The following is a 21,683-nucleotide window of genomic DNA, read 5'->3' as shown; positions in this document are numbered from 1 at the left end:
CCCCACCAGCAATGTAAAGGCCACTATACGCACATTAGATGATAGATTCGATAGGAACGTTGAGTCTATTGACAGTCTATTAAAATCTAGGGTGATCTTGAGCTATACTCAACTGAAATACTCAGTGGCGTAGTTAGAGACCATAGGGTCCCATAGCAAAACTTTTATGGGGCCCTCAGATGTAGGCACTCTTAGGCTGGTTTCACAGTGGGACGTTAAAGTCCCACGTTACAGCAGCTAGTAACGCAGCCTAACTCACAGCACTGTAAAATCAATGTGCTGTTCACAGTGCACACCTTGCGTTGCACATTTTAACAAAGTGCTGCATGCTGTACGTTATACTCTGTTAAGCAGCGTTAGACTGTTTGCACATGCTCAGTAATGTTGGAGGAGGAGGTCTCCCCTCCTCCTCCGCGGCCAGCCACGTGGCTAATTAATATTCACTGCACTGTGGTGACTCGTGGTGGGACTGTAGTGTTGTCCGGATCATGAACGAGTCGTTCATTTGATCCAGATCTTTTTTGTGAGTCGAATCATCCGGTTCATCACAATGTTCGGTTCACAGTGGATGTCTGTCTGGAAGAAACAGGAACATACAGAATGTACAGTGCAGGGAAAGCCCTGTCCTGCTAGTCATTTCACCCAGTCTGCTTCCCTAGTAAAATGATTCAAATGATTCGGTTCAAAGATCCGGATCTTTTCAATGATCTGATTCAAATGATCCGAATCCTTAAAAAGATCCGGACTTCCTATCACTAACCTGGAGCGGCTGCTTTGAGAGCTGCATAACGCGGCTCAATCTGACGTCCAACTTCAACACCACCATGCGTTGCGTTAGGGGCACGTTATGCGACCTTAACGTCCTCTAAAACGCAATGTCTTGGTGGGAAAAAGGCCTTAATGGACCAATAATAAACACACCAGGCTGCGCCACCTTACACACAATTACAGTCCTCAATAGCAATCCCACTCAGGGTTACTCCACTTTATGTCCTGTGAGTTCGCTATGGTGTATTCCATCCAGATGACTAATCAATTTAAAAGTCCACGGCGCTCACACTCTTCAATCACTATTGTTTCAACCTGTAAAATAAACAGACTGCACATCGCGTAATCCTGTTTTGAAAATACAGTGCACAACCTCCGTGTGATGTGAACCAAGTGCTATCACTCGTGCCACAGTCACCGTCACCGAGGTTCACTGGATTCTAACCACCTTGCTTCCAGGTGGATGTTTCACCAGGGTACTTCAGTGAATAATATCAGAGAGGTCGGTATAAAACTTTTAATCTTCATTTAAATTTGAATAAAACACAATAAAATCTTATTGCACAAAGCAGCTGTACCAAAACATCAGCTCCCAACTGCGCTTCTTGCGCCACTTACAGACTCCAGAAGAATAAAAAGCGTTTCACAGCGGTGTTCCTAGGGCCCTTTCCGACTTCCCCCTGATGAGTCTGGTTTGATGATGAAACACGTAGGGCGCCTGACGCAATCACGTCCTTGGTCAGTGGTGGAGCGTGGAAGGGTGCCGATCAGTGCGGAGAATTCGGATAGTGGGATGCCGCCCGGAAACCGTACCAGAGTCAGAAACGTGTGTTTTATTCAAGTTTTAATGAAGATTAAAAGTTTTATAGCGACCTCTCTGAATATGAATCACTGAAGTACCCTGGTGAAACATAATTTGAGTGAGATCCACCTGGAAGTAAGTTGATTCGAATCCGGTGAACCTCTCTGATTGTGGGTGACGGTGGCACGAGTGATAGCACTTGGTTCACCCCACACGGAGGTTGTGTTCTGTATTTTCAAAACTGGATTACGCGACGTGCAGTCTGTTTATTTTACAGGTTGAAACAATAGTGATTGAAGAGTGAGAGCGCAGTGGACTTAAATTGATTACTCTAATGCTGGGTACACACGATGAGATTTCCCGTTCGATTCCCGGATCGATTCGATTAAATCAAACATGTTCGATTGGATTTCGATCGTTTTTTCCGTCGATTTTGCATACCTATCATGAAAAAATCGATCGAAATCCAATCGAACATGTTTGATTTAATCGAATCGATCCGGGAATCGAACGGGAAATCTCATCGTGTGTACCCAGCATAAGGTGGCCATACACTGGTCGATTTGCCATCAGATCGATCAACAGATAGATCCCTCTCTGATCGAATCTGATCAGAGAGTGATCGTATGGCTGCCTTTACTGCAAACAGATTGTGAATCGATTTCAGCATGAAATCGATTCCCCATCTGTGAAGCTGCTGCTGAATATTTGGATGCATAGAAGATTCCTGCTGAGAGCTGGGACTTCCTGAGGTTGCGTTTGGCTACTTACCGAGTATTCTGCGAGGAGGATGGAGAGACAGAGGCAGCTCCAGCCTCAGAGGCTCCGGAGGAGGGTTCCTTCTCAGCCGTTGTGTCCCCCCAGATTCCGGCGCTGACCGTCTGTGCCATCATCTGGAACACGGACTTGTCCAGACTCAGCCACCCCGAGGGCATCCTGCATGGCAGAGCAGACAATCAGCATCAGGACTCATAAAACATTTACACCGCTGCAAGATGAGAGCGTAGAAGCAGCTGCAGAGCCTCCTGCTACAAGAGCGCCACAGAATATATGCCAGCTAGAAAGCAGTCCTCTAGTAATAAAAAATGAGGCACTTAGGTAGAGACTTTAGCGGTTTAGACATCCCAGCGGTGGGAGCAACCAGAGGTCATCAGACACATGAATAAGCAGAATTCCAACAAAACATGGAAAGCAAAAGAACGCGGTGGATGTTGTCCTTAAAAGACACCCGAGTGAAAATAAACGAATGAAATAAACAATTGTATCTATCCTCCTTCTCTTAAAAATGACTTTTTAAAGAGAACCCGAGGTAGGTTTCTGACATGAATATTAGGACACAGAGGCACATTTGGCATACAATGCCCAGCCTCTGTGTCCTTATAGTGCGCCCCCAGCCCCCCCCCCCCCCCGCACTCTGCTGTCCCCAATATAAAAACCGCCACGCTAGCGACACACAGATTGTCGCTGGCTGGCTGTTAACATTGTAGCTGTCATTTACCACCACTCCCCCGCCTCCTGCATATCACCACTCCCCGCCTGCGTCCCTCCCCTCCCCACCTCTGTAAGCCGATTGGAGGAAGCTTACAGAGGTGGGGAGGGAAGGGACGCAGGCGGGGAGTGGCGATATGCAGGAGGCGGGGGAGTGGTGGTAAATGACAGCTACAATGTTAACAGCCAGCTAGCGACAATCTGCATGTCGCTAACGTGGCGGTTTTTACGTTGGTGGACAGCAGAGCGGGGGGGGGGGGGGAGGGGCTTGGGGACGCACTATAAGGACACAGAGGCTGGGCATTGCCTCTGTGTCATAATATTTATGTCAGAAACCCACCTAGGGTTTTCTTTAAGATATTCCACAGCTTTATTTTATATTTAAATCTACTTTTTAAGTGTTTCCTCTTTTATTGTTTTTGCTCAATGACACATTCATTGAAGTATGCCAGAGCTAAAATCTATGAACTATTATAGATTCTTTACATCTATTTCCTGCTCTCGGAAGCCATTTTCTGCTAGGAAAGAGTTTTATCGTTGTAATTTATTATCAGTGAGGGTCACACTGTAGTCTGACCCAGTCCTGGACAGGAACTGAGACTTACATACCTGATATTTAACTCTTTCAGGCAGAGAAAGAAAAAAAGGAACACAGCATAGTTATTTGTGTGCTAGGCACTGTACATACACATGTCTATCTTATGTCACATGTCACCACGGGTATCCTTTAAAGGACAACTGTAGTGAGAGGTATGTGGAGGCTGCCATATTTATTTCTTTTTAAATAATACCAGTTGCCTGGCTCTACTGCCAATCTATTTGGCTGCAGTAGTGGCTGAATCACACCAGAAACAAGCATGCAGCTAATCTTGTCAGATCTGATAATAATGTCAGAAGCACCTGATCTGCTGCATGCTTGTTCAGGGTCTATGGCTAAAAGTATTAGAGGCAGAGGATGAGCGGGATCTGGGACATTCATCAAATGAGAGCGCCAGGAGAAGAGAGCGCGGCTGTGATTGGCTTTCTGTGGTTACAGGGTCAGGAGCCAATGAAAACAGCTCCTGACCATCTCACAGAGCTCTGCTGTCATACCTACGACAGAGCGAATAGGTAGCAGTGGCGGGAGAGCGGCGCGATCGGCGGTATCAGTGGGAGTGTGCGGTGCAGTAATTGAAATCTACACCCTGGTAAGGATAGCAGGTCCAAACAGGGCATAGCTTTCAATTACCAACGTCCAGAATTGGTTAAAGTGCTTCATTTTATTAAACTGAGCTGCTTCTTAGACAAACTCCACCCACATCCAGGCAGCACTGACTGCAATTTGCATACTCCTCCCAGAGAAAGATTAGGGGAGTGTCACTGATCATTGCTGTGTGAGCCTCAAACAAGCTGAATGGTAATCAGAGAACTAAATTCAAATTTGACTGACAGGCCAGTAACACTGCTACATGAAAGTGCCATAAGGAAGGAATTATTATTATTATTATTTAGTACTTATATAGCGCCAACATATTACGCAGCGCTGTACAGTGTATATATATATCTTGTCACTAACTGTCCCTCAAAGGAGCTCACAATTTAATCCCTACCATTGCCATATGTCTATATTATGTAGTGTAAGTACTGTAGTCTACGGCCAATTTTTGTTTTAGAGGGAGCCAATTAACTTATCTGTATGTTTTTGGAATGTGGAAGGAAACCGGAGTGCCCGGAGGAAACCCACGCAGACACGGAGAGAACATACAAACTCTTTGCAGATAGTGCCCTGGCTGGGATTCGAACCGGGGACCCAGCGCTGCAAGGCGAGAGAGCTAACCACTACGCCACCGTGCTGCCACATGTGATAAGGACTCGGTTTGTTAAATGTTCTACAAATGTGTAAGTGCTAAATAATAATAGAGACAATATTGGAGGAAATTGAGAGACCCTCTGAGACCGTGCATATAAACGCCTTGAAGCTCTTGAAAGCGTACATACTGTAACCTTTTATTATATATTTCCCTGTTTCACCACCAGGTGGAGCACCAGTCAGAAAACATTTCAAAAGGCTAGCTGAACAATTTGACTTTCATTTCACAGTCTCTGTATAGTCATCTGTATCGTACATAATACATTGCTGGGTACACGTTACAACTTCCAGTCCCATCTACGGGATCGAATCAATTATTTCCGGCATGTCCATCTGCTCCATATCGGTAACGGGATCGATTTTGGGAAGTGATGATTGGAAAATTGATCCCGTTATCGATCGGTAGAAGTTTGGGCATGTACACATGATGCAACTTTTTGGCAGAATACCCGTTGATTGGACAAGAAATTGCATTGTGTGTACCCAGCCTTCCTAAACGATTAGACTGCTGGAGCAGAGTGGTCTGTACACTCAGATAGGCACCCATTATAACAAGTTAGAACTCTTTACTGAAGAAAAACATGCAGAGATATCACGCACCACCAGGGGCACAACTAGAAATCACTGGGCCCCCCTGCAAAACTTTGGATGCGGCCCCAATCAAATGTTTTGACTGGCTTACGATCTAGCATCTAAATGTGGCTTTAGGTGCAAGACAACTGGCTCATTGCTGCTGATGTTCTGACGTAAAAGTATAACCGTAAGTATAGTTTTGCAATATAAAATACATTGCCACTAATCACAAACAAACAAAGCTGTGCCTTTAGCAGGTGCTAAAGGAAAGTGGCCACCTTAATTTGACCACATCCCTTTAGCACCTGCCCCTATTTAACCACTTAATGGTTATAGCACAGTACAGGCACGTGCAGGGGTGGGGTGGGAGGGGCTCTGGACAGTTCTCATTCATTGTCCTAGGTCCCTGTGTCAATGATCGCGGCATCAATGAGATGCCAGCGGTCATTTGTAAACACTCTAAGTTATACTTACACACATTAGTTCCTGTTCGCGTACTAAAAGCAGGAGCAGGAAGTCTGACTGAGGACATCTTGTGGCCAATTACACTTACATCCATTTATTTTAATAAAGAGACCTACACATAATTTAAAATTAACCCCTTTCCTCCCACACTGTCCCATAAATACCCAAATAAAACTTTTGCATTAAAAAAATGACAATAATAATAAAAAACATAAATTACCTAAGGAACTGAACTTTTTAATATGTATGTCAAGAGGGTATATTACTGTTATTTTTTTTAATTATTATTATTATTATTATGGGCTTGTAATTAGTGCCGGATGCAAAAATGAAAAAATGCACCTTTATTTCCAAATAAAATATTTGCGTCATACGTTGTGATAGGAACATCATTTAAAGGTGCAATAACCAGGACAATTGGGCAAATAAAATACGTGGGTTTTAATTATGGTAGCGTGTATCATTTTAAAACTACAATGGCCAAAAACTGAGAAATAATGAATTTTTTTCAGTTTTTTTCTTAATAAAAAATAATTCTTAGCAAAAGATACCACCCAAAGAAAGCCTAATTGGTGGCGGAAAAAAACAAGATACAGATCATTTTGTTGTGATAAGTAGAGGTAAATTTTTGGCAAATGAATGGGAGGAGCGCTGAAATGTGAAAATTGCTCAGATGCATAAGGTGAAAATACACTGAAAGCTGAGGTGGTTAAAATGCATATTAATATATACTACACTGTACATCGCTAGTGAATGCATTTGGAAACACAGATCCTTGAACTGAGACATGAGGTACAGCACGTCAATGTTACCTGTTTGCCTGCTGCTTGGCTTCACTTAAGGGTTTCCTGGATCCAAACAAGTGTCCCCATTTCCTAGCAGGGCTGCTCTGTGTGTTCTCATTTGTTGACTCGTGTCCGCCGGGCTGTGAGTCCTTTTGTACATTTCCATTCTCCTTCTCTTGGCCACGTTTAAGTTCATTAAGCACACACTCAGGAGGACTGCCCATCCAGGACTTTTTCTCTTCCTTTCGAATGTCTTCTGCGGTGTCTTTCTTTAATGGCTTGTCTACTGTCATGCATTCCACACTGGGACAGGCCTCTGCACCTTCCACAACTCCCTCTCTAGGCGGTGGTACTTTTTTAGGCGTGCCACCACTCCCTGGTCTGCGCCTATCTTGACGTGTGAACCTGGCAGTATCAGAGGAGTTCTCGATATATACCTGGGAGCTCTGCATAAGCTGGTACCACCAGCCAGCTTGTTTGTCTCTTTTTATCTCCAGAGTGTTGTCTTTCTTTTCCTCCTCAGCAACCTCCACGGTGGCAGCTCCTTCTCCTGTGGGCCTCTCAGTATCAGAGGATTCAGATGGCATCTTCTCAAGACTATTACTCCCTTGGCTTCCCTGCTCGTCTTCATCACGGCTTCTCATCAGCTGTATGGTGGAGTGAATGGACTGCAGAAGGTCCTGCTTCACTCGGAGCATCTCCTTCTTATGCTGCTGCTCACGGCTCATCTGGACCAGGTGGTGCTCAAACAGGAGGTCCAGGTCAAAAGGTAGAAGAGAAAGAGGCTGCAGGAGAAGCAAGAGCTCCTCGAACAGTGGTTGGCAAACACCATGCGATACAGACAAGAAGCCAACTGGATCATAGTGAGCCCAGATAATGTCTGCAAAGAAAGACATAGACTATGAGGTTAAGATATAAGAGTCTGTAAGTTTAATTGTGAAGTAAGGAAGGGTAAGAGGGTAGGAGGAAGAAGGAAGGGTAAGAGGGAAGATGGTAGAAGGAAGGGTAAGAGGGTAGGTGGAAGAAGGAAGGGTAAGAGGGAAGATGGTAGAAGGAAGGGTAAGAGGGTAGGTGGAAGAAGGAAGGGTAAGAGGGAAGATGGTAGAAGGAAGGGTAAGAGGGTAGGTGGAAGAAGGAAGGGTAAGAGGGAAGATGGTAGAAGGAAGGGTAAGAGGGTAGGTGGAAGAAGGAAGGGTAAGAGGGAAGATGGTAGGAGGAAGGGTAAGAGGGTAGGTGGAAGAAGGAAGGGTAAGAGGGAAGATGGTAGAAGGAAGGGTAAGGGTGTAGGTGGAAGAAGGAAGGGTAAGAGGGAAGATGGTAGAAGGAAGGGTAAGAGGGTAGGTGGAAGAAGGAAGGGTAAGAGGGAAGATGGTAGAAGGAAGGGTAAGGGGGTAGGTGGAAGAAGGAAGGGTAAGAGGGAAGATGGTAGAAGGAAGGGTAAGAGGGTAGGTGGAAGAAGGAAGGGTAAGAGGGAAGATGGTAGAAGGAAGGGTAAGAGGGTAGGTGGAAGAAGGAAGGGTAAGAGGGAAGATGGTAGAAGGAAGGGTAAGAGGGTAGGTGGAAGAAGGAAGGGTAAGAGGGAAGATGGTAGGAGGAAGGGTAAGAGGGTAGGTGGAAGAAGGAAGGGTAAGAGGGAAGATGGTAGAAGGAAGGGTAAGGGTGTAGGTGGAAGAAGGAAGGGTAAGAGGGAAGATGGTAGAAGGAAGGGTAAGGGGGTAGGTGGAAGAAGGAAGGGTAAGAGGGAAGATGGTAGAAGGAAGGGTAAGAGGGTAGGTGGAAGAAGGAAGGGTAAGAGGGAAGATGGTAGAAGGAAGGGTAAGAGGGTAGGTGGAAGAAGGAAGGGTAAGAGGGAAGATGGTAGAAGGAAGGGTAAGGGGGTAGGTGGAAGAAGGAAGGGTAAGAGGGAAGATGGTAGAACGAAGGGTAAGAGGGTAGGTGGAAGAAGGAAGGGTAAGAGGGAAGATGGTAGAAGGAAGGGTAAGAGGGTAGGTGGAAGAAGGAAGGGTAAGAGGGAAGATGGTAGAAGGAAGGGTAAGAGGGTAGGTGGAAGAAGGAAGGGTAAGAGGGAAGATGGTAGAAGGAAGGGTAAGAGGGTAGGTGGAAGAAGGAAGGGTAAGAGGGAAGATGGTAGAAGGAAGGGTAAGAGGGTAGGTGGAAGAAGGAAGGGTAAGAGGGAAGATGGTAGAAGGAAGGGTAAGAGGGTAGGTGGAAGAAGGAAGGGTAAGAGGGAAGATGGTAGAAGGAAGGGTAAGAGGGTAGGTGGAAGAAGGAAGGGTAAGAGGGAAGATGGTAGAAGGAAGGGTAAGAGGGTAGGTGGAAGAAGGAAGGGTAAGAGGGAAGATGGTAGAAGGAAGGGTAAGGGGGTAGGTGGAAGAAGGAAGGGTAAGAGGGAAGATGGTAGAAGGAAGGGTAAGAGGGTAGGTGGAAGAAGGAAGGGTAAGAGGGAAGATGGTAGAAGGAAGGGTAAGAGGGTAGGTGGAAAAAGGAAGGAGGGAAAAGTAAGATGAAAGGTGTAGATGGAAGATGGGAGGGAGGAAGAATTAGAGGGAAGGTGGAGAAATGAAGGTTAAGAGGAAAGGTGGTGGAAGGAGGGGCAATAGGGAAGATGGTAGAAGGGAGGAAGGATAAGAGGGAAGGTGGTGGAAGGAGGGGAGGATGGGATGAATAAGATGGAAGGTAGAGGAAGGAAGGGTAAGAAAGAAGGTGGTGGAAGGAAGGGAGGATGGGATGAATAAGATGGAAGGTGGAGGAAGGAAGGGTAAGAAGGAAGGTGGTGGAAGTAATAGAGGAAGAGTAAGAGGGAAGGTGGTGGTGGAAGGAAGGAAAGAAGGGTAAGAAGGAAAAGTTGGAGGAAGGAAGAAAGGAATAGTAAGAGGGAAGGTGGAGGAAGGAAGGAAGGAAAGAAAGAAGGAAGGATTGGAGGGAAGATGAAGGAAAGAAGGAAGGAAGGGTAAGAGGGAAGCAGGAAAGCTGGAGAAAGGAAGGAGGGAAGGAACAAGTAGTGTAGGAGAGACTGAAAGTGAACATGGAAGTAAAGATGGGTGGAAAGAAGGAGAGAATAAAGGAACATAAGGATGCATGGAGGGATAGAGAGAGGTAATACGAGGAGGGAAGAGAAGGAAGATAAGGAGACATAGAAAGTCCAAGAAGGAATATAAAGGGGAAGCGGAAGGTTTCATTCATTTGTAACTCTACAGAAATTTCTATGTAAATATATTTTTACCTAGAACATTCTAGTGAGTAATACTAGTTCTGTAAGTAATACTAGCCAATGTAAAATATTTACCTTCTCGGGTATGGAGATGGTTGAACCAAAACTCAACTGACCGGATGCTAGAAATCGGGAAGAAGGGCAAAATTCAGTCAACTACATAATCCCGGGAACATTTTCAGCAGACCATACACTTAGTTTTTAAACAGAATTTGAAACTATTAATCTATGGAGGACATTTAGAAGACCTACTTGAGGAGGCCGAAGATGAAGGCGTTGAAGCGCAGGCTGTGATTGGACAGCTCGGAATACTGGTTGACCTTCTGGCACAATGTGTGCAGCAATTTAGTAGAAGGACCTGGGAAAATAAACACAAGGTTTAATGGGGTGCTCAAGCTTGGGTCCAGTTGACTTTCACATTTAAAAAAATGAGATAAAAAATGGTGACCAAGTGGTCAGTACTCCCGCCTTGCAGCCCTGGAGTTGCAGGTTCATATTCTGGCCAGAACACTATCTGGAGGTAGTTTGTGTGTTCTTTCATGTTTCAGTGGGTTTTCTTTGGGAGGTCTGGTTATCTCCCGTATGCCAAAAACTTTCTGCTAGACAGAGATGTTTAAAAGTGTACTGATGCATTAGGTAAGTTACCAGTTTAGCCTAACTCTGCTTGCAGCCTGATGTGGTGAGGAGACTGAAATAAATAGAGGGACAGTAACTGGGCTGGAAGCCACAAAAGCATGAAATTGACAATGTAGATATTTCTACATTTAGTAGATAGGGAGTGGAGGAGCACACGGATGCAGCATGTAGCTGCACCCCTCCTTTTGCCAGGACGATTACAGCCAGCCTGTGTAGGACAGCCAGGGAAGGAGAGAGTGCTTGGAAGAACAAAGAGAAATCGAGAGCCCAATATGGTGTAGTATTGTTAAGTTGGTTGTGGTTTAAAGCAAAATATTAAGATATACTCACAAACATGGGTTACCCATAGGCAACCACTTCAAATGCAGGTGGGGAGTATTAGAACCTGACCCCACTCAGGTTATTAAGATGTCGCTCTCTGTAGATAGGAAACGGGGTAGCACCCCTCCACCGAGGGTGGAATCAAGATTTCAGCAAGGCTTGGTGTACAGAGGCGCCAGAGTAGAATAAAAATGTTTAAAAACCGTCTAAAAGAGGGGGATGTTCAGGTGGACTTACCTCCCTCAAAAATATAGAACTCAATTGAGTCACAATATATCAATACAAAAAAACGTTTTATTTAACTCCACTTAGTGCAACGCGTTTCGCAGGTGTGGTCCTGCTTCATCAGGCAAACAGGAGTATAACTCAATGGGTCTAGATGCAGAAGTGAGCGCCTCTGCCTCTGACAGAGGCGCTCACTTCTGCATCTAGACCCATTGAGTTATACTCCTGTTTGCCTGATGAAGCAGGACCACACCTGCGAAACGCGTTGCACTAAGTGGAGTTAAATAAAACGTTTTTTTGTATTGATATATTGTGACTCAATTGAGTTCTATATTTTTGAGGGAGGTAAGTCCACCTGAACATCCCCCTCTTTTAGACGGTTTTTAAACATTTTTATTCTACTCTGGCGCCTCTGTACACCAAGCCTTGCTGAAAAAAAGGGAAGGAGAGAGAGCTAAGCTGCGGCTGGGTGTGTGTGTGTGTGGGTGTATATATATATATATATATATATATATATATATATATATATGTATATGTATATATACACACAGACGTGTGTGTGTGTGTGTGAGTTCTTGTGTGTGTGGCTATATATGTATATATATATATATATATATATATATATATATATATATATACACTTGGTGTGTCTCTTTCTGGCAGACAGCATGGCTGAAGAGTGCACAGACGGTGCAGCGCCGCCCGCCAGGACAGCCAGTAAGTGATTAATGCTGTAACAGGTAAAGGGGCCTCAGGGAGCAGTGGCTAATGACCATAGGGGGCATTAGGGACCCCCCCCCCCCACCACCGCTTAAGTTTGCACCAGGGCCCCTTAAATGACCCTGCCCAGAAGATCGGGTCCCGATCCCGGACAGGTGACATTTGTCATGTGTGTGTAAGGGCCTTAAAGGTTAAAGGCCTGTCCAGACTTAAAGCAATACTGAATCCAGCAAAAAAAAAAAAAAATGCTTACTCACCTATGGAGAGGGAATCCCATTGTCTGGATCCTAGTTTTTTCTCCATCCCGTAATTCAAGCGACAGGTCCCGGTGAAGTTCTTGAACCAGCTTGGTCAAATACCTCTTCGGCCCTCTCTCGGGCAGCCTCGGAAGTACTCATGTCCCTGAGTCCTTCTGAAGACGAGTGGATGCATAACGCACACATGCGACTCCAGGCTCACATGTATGCAGTACCTAGTGCTTGTCTTCAGAGCCACTCAGGCATGTGAGTATTTCTGAAGCCTGCTGAGAAGCACCAAAGTTGCAGAAATTCAGCAGGGGAAACAGTAGAACAAGGGGTGGAGAGACGATCGGGAAGGCTTGATAGCAGGAGTAAGGAACCTTTTTGGCCGAGCGAGCCAAAAACGGCCACCAGGAAAGCTATATTGGAGGTGAAGCCCTAGATCACCAGGGAAGCCATATGAAGGAGGTAGGAGGAAAGCTCTAAACACAAGGGAACTGTATAGGGGAGGTATGACCACTAGACACCAGGGAAATGTATAGGGGTTATAGGGGGCCATCAGACACCTGGAAACTTTATAAGGGAGGAAGGCGGCCAGTAGACATTGAGGTTAGCCCACGACTAAGTCCCAGCGTTCAACTTCGGCCCACTTTGTATTTGAGTTCAACACCCCTGCTCCATAGGATCCAGAACCTTCCCTCTCCATAGGTAAGTATCTCACTCACTTTATTTCAGCTCGCTTCAGTATTGCTTTAATTATTATTGAAGATATGTCAATATGCTTCCACCCACCAGTAGTCATTTACAACAAAAAAAATAATTGTTTAGAGTCGATGAATATGTTAATTTTTGCTTTTGAGTGGCAGCCTAGCCACATCCCCTCACACGTCAAGCAGTAAGGGCATTGCACGGTTTATTAATAACATTGGGTGTGGCACTGTGTAAGGTGTGGCATTACCCAGCTGTGTAGAAGCCTCCACCACCGTCCACGGAACGTTCCTCCTCTGTCCAATAATCACGTCCAGCACCCAGGGCTTCAGCCCGTCGCTTAGGATTTCCTTTATGGCCGGGCACAGGTACTTCAGTATCAGATGTCCAATGTTCGGGCTGACGGAGCTGTTCCCCAACTTGGCCTGATTAAAGTAACATGAGAAAATATTATAATAATTCTTACTTAGACATAAACTGGAGACAAGAGGTAAAGTTAGCAATGTCCCACAAAGTCGTCTCAGGGATTAATTTACTACAGCAGAAATAACAGCAGACATCAATGGTGAATAGAAGAGATCCAGCAGATGTGGACAGATATTTTTAAAGAGATTGACTAATATCTGGCAGCAAAAGAGTCCAACTCCCTTCTGGACAGAGATGAATTTCTGGGAAAGCAACAAAGGCCATACACATTATACATGGGTGAGGGGGCTGCACATGGAAGGGATCAACAAGAAAGTTGACCGGGGGGTATAAATACAGCCTTGATTCTAGATCACATTACAATGTATGGATGAAGTCAGATGTTTACACTCTGGGTAGATTATTTAAAAGATGCTCACACATTGTACAATCACTTCATCGCAATTCTAGCGAGTCACGAGTTTACATTTGCCGGATCAGGTGAGTATAGTGTACCGGAATTGAAGGAATTGAAGAATTTATTAGGGCTCTTATCCACGAGCAGCTGACAATCGGTAAATTACCGTCTACTGGATGGGCACTTGTTAGCGCTCGGCATGGCGGCGGACAGGCAGCCCTCCCTCCCCCCCCCCCCCCATGTAGCTGCATCTGATCATGGCGGTTGCCATACTCAGACGTAACAAAAGACGGTTTTCCACCACAGTTTAGTTAGTTTCAAAGTTTTATTGAAAATGTTCAAAAGGATATTAAGTCTGACAAAATAGTGTGCAAATGGGTAGGGAGGCTGGATGGTATATTAGTATTTTGTCAGTTAAACTGCTGTTCAGGAAATGCTTTTGAAAACAAAGAAAACCTTAAGAATCCCCCATGAGGAGATGGACCAGTCCAAAACCTATGATAGGATTGTGTGCTCTGTCTCTGGCATTAGGTGGGGAGTGGGGAGTTAAGGTTAGGCACCTCCGGGGGGATTAGGGTTAGGCATTAGGTGGCATGGTTAAGGTTAGGAACCTCCAGAGGGGGTCAAGGATAGAAATTAAAATGGGGGGGGGGAGTAAGTTTAGGCACCTCCAGGTGAGGGGGAGGGGTTAGGTTCAGGCATTCGTTTGGGGAGGGTTAAGATTAGGCATTTTGTGGGGTGGGGGAGGTTAGGCATTAGGTGGGAGGTTTAAGGTTAATGCGTATCACAGGTTATTTCCTGTTAGAAACTAGAGCAATTTTCACAGATCACACTCCTCCCATTAATTCACCAATACCTTTATCGCTACTTATCCCACCTAAATGATCTACCTCTTGTGTTTTTGCGGGATAATCTTTCTTTGGGTGTACTTTTTGCTAAGAATTATTTTATTTTGTATGTATTTTAAAGGGAATAAGATTTTTTTTTAAAAAGTCATTATTTCTTAGTTTCCAGCCATCATAGTTTTAAAAAAAAGTGCTACTGTAGATAAAAATCTACAAATTGTATCTATTATTTGCTCGTTTGTCCTGGTTATTGCAACATTTAAATTATATCCCTAGTACAATGTATAGTGACAATGTTTTATTTGGAAATAAAGTTGTATTTTTACGTTTGTGTATACTATATCAATAATTAATAATAATTACAAGTCCTTATTTGCAAAAGCATACATATAAAAAAAAGCCCTAAAGTAACTGTTTATGATTATTTTTTAAATGCTGTCACTGCCTTTTTTTTTTTTCTAACACTGTTTTATTTTGGTAACTGTGGGGCAATGGGAGGCACAGAAGAGGTTAAGGACTATATATTTATTTATTTATTTATTATGTATTTTTACTTTAATTTTACTTGTTGTCTATTAGATGTCCCCACACTTTATCCTGTGTATTTAGAACAATACACAGGAAGTGAGTGTGTGCGCTTTTACTCTCACTTCATGAATGATCATCACTGGCTTCTCGTTGATGCTGGGGATCATTCATTCACAGGCACTTTGATCGGCTATGGGAACACATGTTCCCAATCACACATCAGTTCTCAGGGGAATAGAAATGCGTATACACACACCTGATCCTGAAGTTTTCAGGGGCGTATGTACTGTATACATAGCAAGGGTCTGGAAATGGTTAAAAAGCTGCGTTTTAGTTTAAACTGTGAGGCTATCTGGCGTTACCTTTACTCCGGGGTCTCGACTTGTTCCAAAGTGAGCCACAATCAGATCCACTGCGATATTCACAGCTTTCACCAGCCCTGCAGAGGCAAAACAACGAGCATCAGCAAATGCCGAGCTTACTAGGAATCAGCCAATCACGTGCAGCGGAGGACTGACTAGTATGACTAACACAACACTGACGTGAACTGGTGACCACTCCAAATGTTAGGAAAGTACTAATGTGCTCAAAGCAGCCCTGAGGCACGTTGAAGGAAGGGAAACAGTGTATGATATTAAAGAGGAACTCCAGTGAAAATAATTTAATAAAAAAAAAGTGCTTCATTTTTACAATAATTATGTATAAATGATTTAGTCAGTGTTTGCTCATTGTAAAATCTTTCCTCTCCCAGATTCACATTCTGACATGTATTACATGGTGACATTGTTACTGTGGGCAAGTTATGTAGCTGTTTCTAGCTGCTCTGGCTGTTACAGACAGCTTTAAACAGCCATTTCCTGTCTGTGAACATTGTTACATTGTGGCAGTTTGCCAGGAGTACCGCGGTATTCAGAGCCTCTTGTGGGAGGGGTTTAAGCACAAAATTAGTCACACAGCGCCCCCTGATGGTCTGTTTGTGAAAATCATTGTATTTCTCATGTAAAAGGGGGTATGAGCTACTGATTGGGATAAAGTTCAATTCTTGGTTGGAGTTTCTCTTTAAACTTCATATTCAGAGGATTCTTAAACTGTCTGAAAATCATTATAAACTGAAGTGAGAATCAGATGCTGTTACTCTGGGGTGACTCCACCGGCTGCATGCTTGCTGCAGGTGTGACTCCAACAACTAAAGCCAACGAGCTCAGCATGACAGACCGGCAACTGGCATTGTTTGTAAGGAAATAAACATGGCAGCATCCATATTCCTCTCACTTCAGATTCCCTTTCAGGCCATGGGATAAAAAAAACATTATGTTACAGGTCCTCTTTCATGCACCATCAGGGTACAGCTCACCTCTCTTCTGCAGGAGGTCTATAGACACAGACTCGGCGCTTCCATCGGGAGACAGACAGAACTCCGCCGGGGGGCGCTCCGTCACAGAGAAATAATCCGGGAAGAAGTCACTGGAGCTGAGAGCGGAGGACTTGCCTGGGAGAAAAGAGAGAAATATGATTCTGTAAATGAAACGGAAGCGCAGAATAAACCAAATTCTATAAGCCGTGTTGCGGACAGCCATAGTGCATCCGATGTACGATCTGCTGTGCCTGTCCCATCACACTCATGTGTCCGTTGGTGTCTATTGTAACAGATCAAAGGTGCCCATATCCTATTCACCTTGCTGCAAGGCACTGTGTATTGACCTGAGGAAGCGGCCTAGTACCCGTGAAACGCGTTGTCTGTTTTGTGTTTTGGATAAATACTTTCCCAGTACTTCTGGTGTTTTTGTCATCAGGAAAAATGAGAGATTATCTCTCATTATTATTTTAACTATCAGAAGTTTATGTTTACACTTGGGCGCCTCCATCCTTACGAGTATCCATTGTAACAGATATGTCATGAATAGCGTGCTGTCTATGTCATGTCCAACTTCCGTCCGGTGTCTGGAAAAGTCATACAGGACGGGACTTTGTATTCTGGCCGATCCTGGAGTTAGCATAGGATCCGTCAAAATGTCCGTTGTGGTGCGTTCCTAAAATCAGTACAATTCACCATCTAGTCTGAACCTAGACTAACACCCTGCTCTTAGGTCACGTCTTCACTCCACTCTTACTTCTACAGTCCAGCTTGCCTGCTTCGGCAAGACTCATCCAGCCATTCCAGCAGCCAGTGTCTTGACTGCCTTCAAACTCACTATTGTCATTGGCGTCTATGAGACATCTGCCGCAGTGGGCACCCAATCAACCTGATCCACCTCTTCCCCTCCTATTGATTTGGGTGTCCCTTAACCTCATGCCTGATGGGGCAGGTCCTCTCCCCTTCTTACTGTATCCTGTGTTCCCTCACCTCTTAGCTTGTAAGCCTGATGAGGCATGTCTTTGTGATAGTGTGTAGCTAGAATAGTATTGGCACATTGGGTTGCAGTTACAGAATGTTGGTCACCTAGAATCCAGAACAGAAGGAAATGGAGGTTACCTTGGCACTACTGAACGCCCCTGCAGCCTTGCTTTAGGTTCTGGAAAGTGTACCTGGCATGTGCCAAGTGTTTGATAGGCGTACATGTAATAATGGAGCCTAGAAAAAAGGGCGCAGGGGGTTCTACTGTTGGATTTCAAAAGTAAAATATCTGTAAAATGTACTGATATTTTACTATAACGAAACCTAACCTTACTCTCACACACAACCCTCCCTTTACTGATGCCTAACCTTAAGACCCCCCTGGTGGTGCCTAACCCTAACCCCCCCCAGGTGGTGCCTAACCATAAAACCACCCCTGGCGGTGCCTAAACCCCTAAACTTAAGATTACCCCCTGGCGGTGCCTAAACCTAAGACCCCCCCTGGTGCCTAACCCCAAGATCAGCATGGTGCCTAGCCTTACCCTCCCCCCCCCCATTTCCTAAACCGTAACACCCCCCTCCCCCGCCGTGTCAGAAAGCCACGATATGCAGCAAAGAAGGTACAGGTGCGTAGGAAAATTTTGGCACTGGGAGGCACCCGATAACATTGTGGCCATGGGGAAGATGCCAGATAGAGGCCACTGCCATCCGCCCAAATTGCCCTTGTTTGCCACTAATCCCGGCTTTTACAATAGGCAACTATGGCGGCACCGTTTCTTCCATAAGGGCTCCAGCACCCTTTTTACCTGATTCGGTTTGATAGGCCCACTTCATTTATTGCCAGCAGAGGGAGCTCACACAGCTCTGATTCTGCAACTGTTATGGTTTTATTCATTTTTTCCCCCTCCTTCATTGCTGGAATATCCCTTTGACCGTTATTCACTCATTGCTGCACATATATTTTGTTCATTACTATTCATTATTCATTAATAACTGCCCCTGAATAGCAATTAATCAGAGACTCCAGTTAGCTGGAATCACCCCCCCTCTACCCTCCATGGTCACATAACAAGCCCCCAATCCGCACCATGAAACCGTGAATGTAAATGGTTGCCGTGGAGGCTGGTGGGAAAGTCGAAGAAATGGTTCCTCCTGGTCATCTTCGGCTCCTGCCTCCTGTCCAGGCTGCCGGCCAATCCAGCCAGTCCGTTAACACGGTCCAAGCCCAGTGGGTTTCTGCGCCTATACTCCCTCCACTTCAGCGCTTGCGGGGACAGGTGATTGGCTACAGGTTCCCAGCACGGGCAGCAGCAAAACAGAATCAGAGGAGAGAAGACCAGAGACGGTGGAGAGGTTAGTGACAGAGCAGAGTGCAGCATAAGCAGGCAGCAGTCATCCTGGCTGTGCTGTTAGTAAGAGTCACATCACACGGTATGATCAGGCATGAGAACTGGCAAAGCAGCAAAGAGGTCACAAACGGTGACAGCATAATGCAGAAGAGAGGCACAGAGACAGGCTGATGTATTTGGTGTTTTAGGAAATCTCTGCAGCACACTGGAAGTAAAATGAGCCATAAATTACTTTTCTCCTATGTTGCTCTCCCTTACAGTAGGTCATAGAAATCTGACAAAAGTGACAGGTTTCGACTAGTCCATCTCTTCATGGGGGGATTCTCAGGGATTTATTTATTTTCAAAAGCACTTAGTGAATGGCAGTTGCTCTGTCCAACTGACAAAAAACTGTGTAGCGAGCAGGGAAGCTGGCCAGAATCATTGTTTAAATGCTTTTTAGGGAATATCTTTATAATAAATAAAAGCCTTGCTGAGCATCCCCCATGAAGAGATGGGCTAGTCCAAAACCTGTCACTTCTGACAGATTTCTATTATTTACTGTAAGTGACAGCAACCTAGGAGAAAAGTAATTTATGGCTCATTTTACTCTGGAAAAAACGTACTTTTTATTTGTCTATGTTGGCACATATTTTAAATTTTACAATTTTTCGCCATAGTGCCCTTTTTTTTTTTACTATATGTACCACTGAGCGACTAGTAACACTTCCACATGTAAGAGAACCTGTTACAAATGGGCCTCACTTTGATACACTCACTGTTATCAGAGAAAAGTCTTAAGGTGTTCATACCTCCAGCAATGTATGGGTAGATCATCCATGAGACAGATCTCTCTCTGATCGAATCGATCAGAGAGAGATCTGCCAGCTACCCATACACCGCAGACCAATTCCCCAAATCAGAATCGGCCTGGCCACCCCCCAAATGTTAAACACTGCACATGGGAACAGGGGGTGAGAGGCAACATTTTACACTTAGGGGTGACAGCGGCCAGGGGATCCATCATGTACGGTGGTCAGCGTGGCATCGATTTTCAATCAATCCCATTAAAATTTAGTAAAATGGTCAAACAGGCTGCAAAGGGAAAGTCTATTTTTTTTTTTTAGTTTTGTTAAAAAACATTTTGCCATGTTTTTTTAAGTATATACCTGTTGAATCCTTCTCCCCTTCTCTGTCAGTCTGAAGCTATGATTCCTGATAGGCTACGAATAAGCAGAGGGCGGAGCTTCAGCCAGTCTGAAGCCATGATTCCTGATAGGCTATGAATAAGCAGGGGGTGGAGCTTCCGCTGATAGAGCAATCACTCCACCCCATGTATGCCCATGTTACTAATGTGGGAGCATTTCAGGCTTTTTAACAAATAATGAATTTAAAATATTCTATTTAATGCAATTTTTACCACCTCTAAGTAGTCTGGGGGTCAATAGTTTTTGAATACTATGATGAGATTGTGTAAGCAAGCTCTCGCACTACATGGTAAAATTGGACAATCATTGCCCAATCAAAATTGGATGTGTGTACACAGCAGCAACACGAGTTATAGCCCAGGTAGCATTTATGCTGTCAATTCCCTTACTATGGTAAAAAAAAACTAAACTTCTCCAACTGGTTTCCTGATCATGTGGTTATGCCTGTGAGATGGTGCCTAACAAGATGCATGCTGGGTGTTTTACATCAGTAGAAGCTGCAGGAAGCCCCGCCTAGTCTTTGGCTCTGTTTTGGTTTTGTTTTTTTGTCGTTGTTTTTATTTTTTTCATAAATCTTTACTGAGAGAGCAGGACAATTAGATGGTGTACTGGATTCATGACTATGGCCTCAACTCACTAAGCTTTATCAAACACTTTATCAAATGTTTGATAATTTACCTCATGTGTAAAGTCTACTTTTGAATTCACTAAGGTGCTATAGATTTATTGAACAACTTATCGGTAAAACATTTGATAAATCTATAACACCTTCAATTCAAAATTAGATTTTACTCATGAGGTAAATTATCAAACGTTTTAGTGTTTGATAAAGCTTTTAGTGAATTGAGGCCTATGTCAAGATGAAACAAGAGATACAGTTTGAGAAGAAGGCAAAGATACTGCAAAATACATTGGTCAAATTGGCAACTACAATAAAGCAATAGTTAAAAAAAAAACATAACAGGAAAAAAGATCCACTTCAAGAGAAGACATCTCAGTAGACTGGCTATGTGGAAAACCATTAGGGATGGTCGGAATTGCCAAATTCTGAATTCCGAATTGTGCCCGGTAATTCTGCTTTACGAACGGTATTCTGACGGAATTTCCAGTTACATTATACGTTACATTGTAGTCCATACCGCCGAATTCCGCGGTTAATTGCAAAGCCCCCATAAAGACAATATTCACCAAATTTGCCCGGTATCTTTGGGAGAATAGTGAAAACAAGTGAAAAAACATTGTTCCAAAAAGACCATTTTTGAGAAAATCGATTTTGAATGTTGGTAAAATGACATTTTTTGCCAACACCCGTCCCCTGGCCACCCCTACTTTGCCACACTTCTGCACATTAACCCCTCCTGCAGTGATGGCTAACCTTGGCACTTCAGTTGTGACAAAACTACAAATCCCATCATGCCTCTGCCTCCCTGAGTTATGCTTAGAGCCGTCAGAGTATTGCAAAGCCTCATGGGACTTGTAGTTCCACCACAGCTTGAGTGCCAAGGTTAGCCATCACTGCCCTACTGGGTTAAATTGCAGCAATGCATGGTTGGCCGGGTGTGTCACAGGGCAGGGTGCTGTCTGTGGGGGAACAGGAAAAAAGGGCGCAAATGGCTAATGGAATAAAAGGGCGCAAATGGTTGATGGACTAAAAGGGCGCATCATAGGCTGCAATGCAAAATATCGGCTATTAGGCACCAAAGAAGAAATTTATCGAGCGTCGGGACCGTGGAATCAAAATTTTTGTTTACGGAATAAGTTTTGTGACAAATATCGTTAACAAATTCATTTTGACTATTTTTTTTACTTATTTTATAATTCGCTTT

At 44.3% G+C, this 21,683-nt stretch overlaps 1 protein-coding gene across 4 annotated transcripts in view; it reads right to left on the bottom strand.

Moving 5' to 3' along the window:
- RUSC2 (RUN and SH3 domain containing 2) overlaps positions 1-21,683 on the bottom strand; it is a 97,825-nt gene that overhangs the window by 5,878 nt on the left and 70,264 nt on the right. For 3 of the 4 annotated variants that reach the window (XM_068251647.1, XM_068251656.1, XM_068251661.1), the window contains exons 4-11: positions 18,409-18,606; positions 16,341-16,475; positions 15,349-15,425; positions 13,041-13,215; positions 10,194-10,299; positions 10,017-10,063; positions 6,758-7,610; positions 2,342-2,506 (exon numbers count right to left, since the gene is read on the bottom strand). In XM_068251647.1, the coding sequence (XP_068107748.1) occupies positions 2,342-2,506; positions 6,758-7,610; positions 10,017-10,063; positions 10,194-10,299; positions 13,041-13,215; positions 15,349-15,425; positions 16,341-16,475; positions 18,409-18,606 (1,756 nt within the window). The remainder of the gene's footprint in view (positions 1-2,341; positions 2,507-6,757; positions 7,611-10,016; positions 10,064-10,193; positions 10,300-13,040; positions 13,216-15,348; positions 15,426-16,340; positions 16,476-18,408; positions 18,607-21,683) is intronic. The other variant, XM_068251669.1, reaches the window with a different exon arrangement.

Source organism: Hyperolius riggenbachi, chromosome 1 (assembly GCF_040937935.1).
Source record: "Hyperolius riggenbachi isolate aHypRig1 chromosome 1, aHypRig1.pri, whole genome shotgun sequence".
In the NCBI taxonomy this organism is placed as follows: Eukaryota; Metazoa; Chordata; class Amphibia; order Anura; family Hyperoliidae; genus Hyperolius; species Hyperolius riggenbachi.
This window is presented reverse-complemented; position numbering and strand designations above follow the sequence as displayed.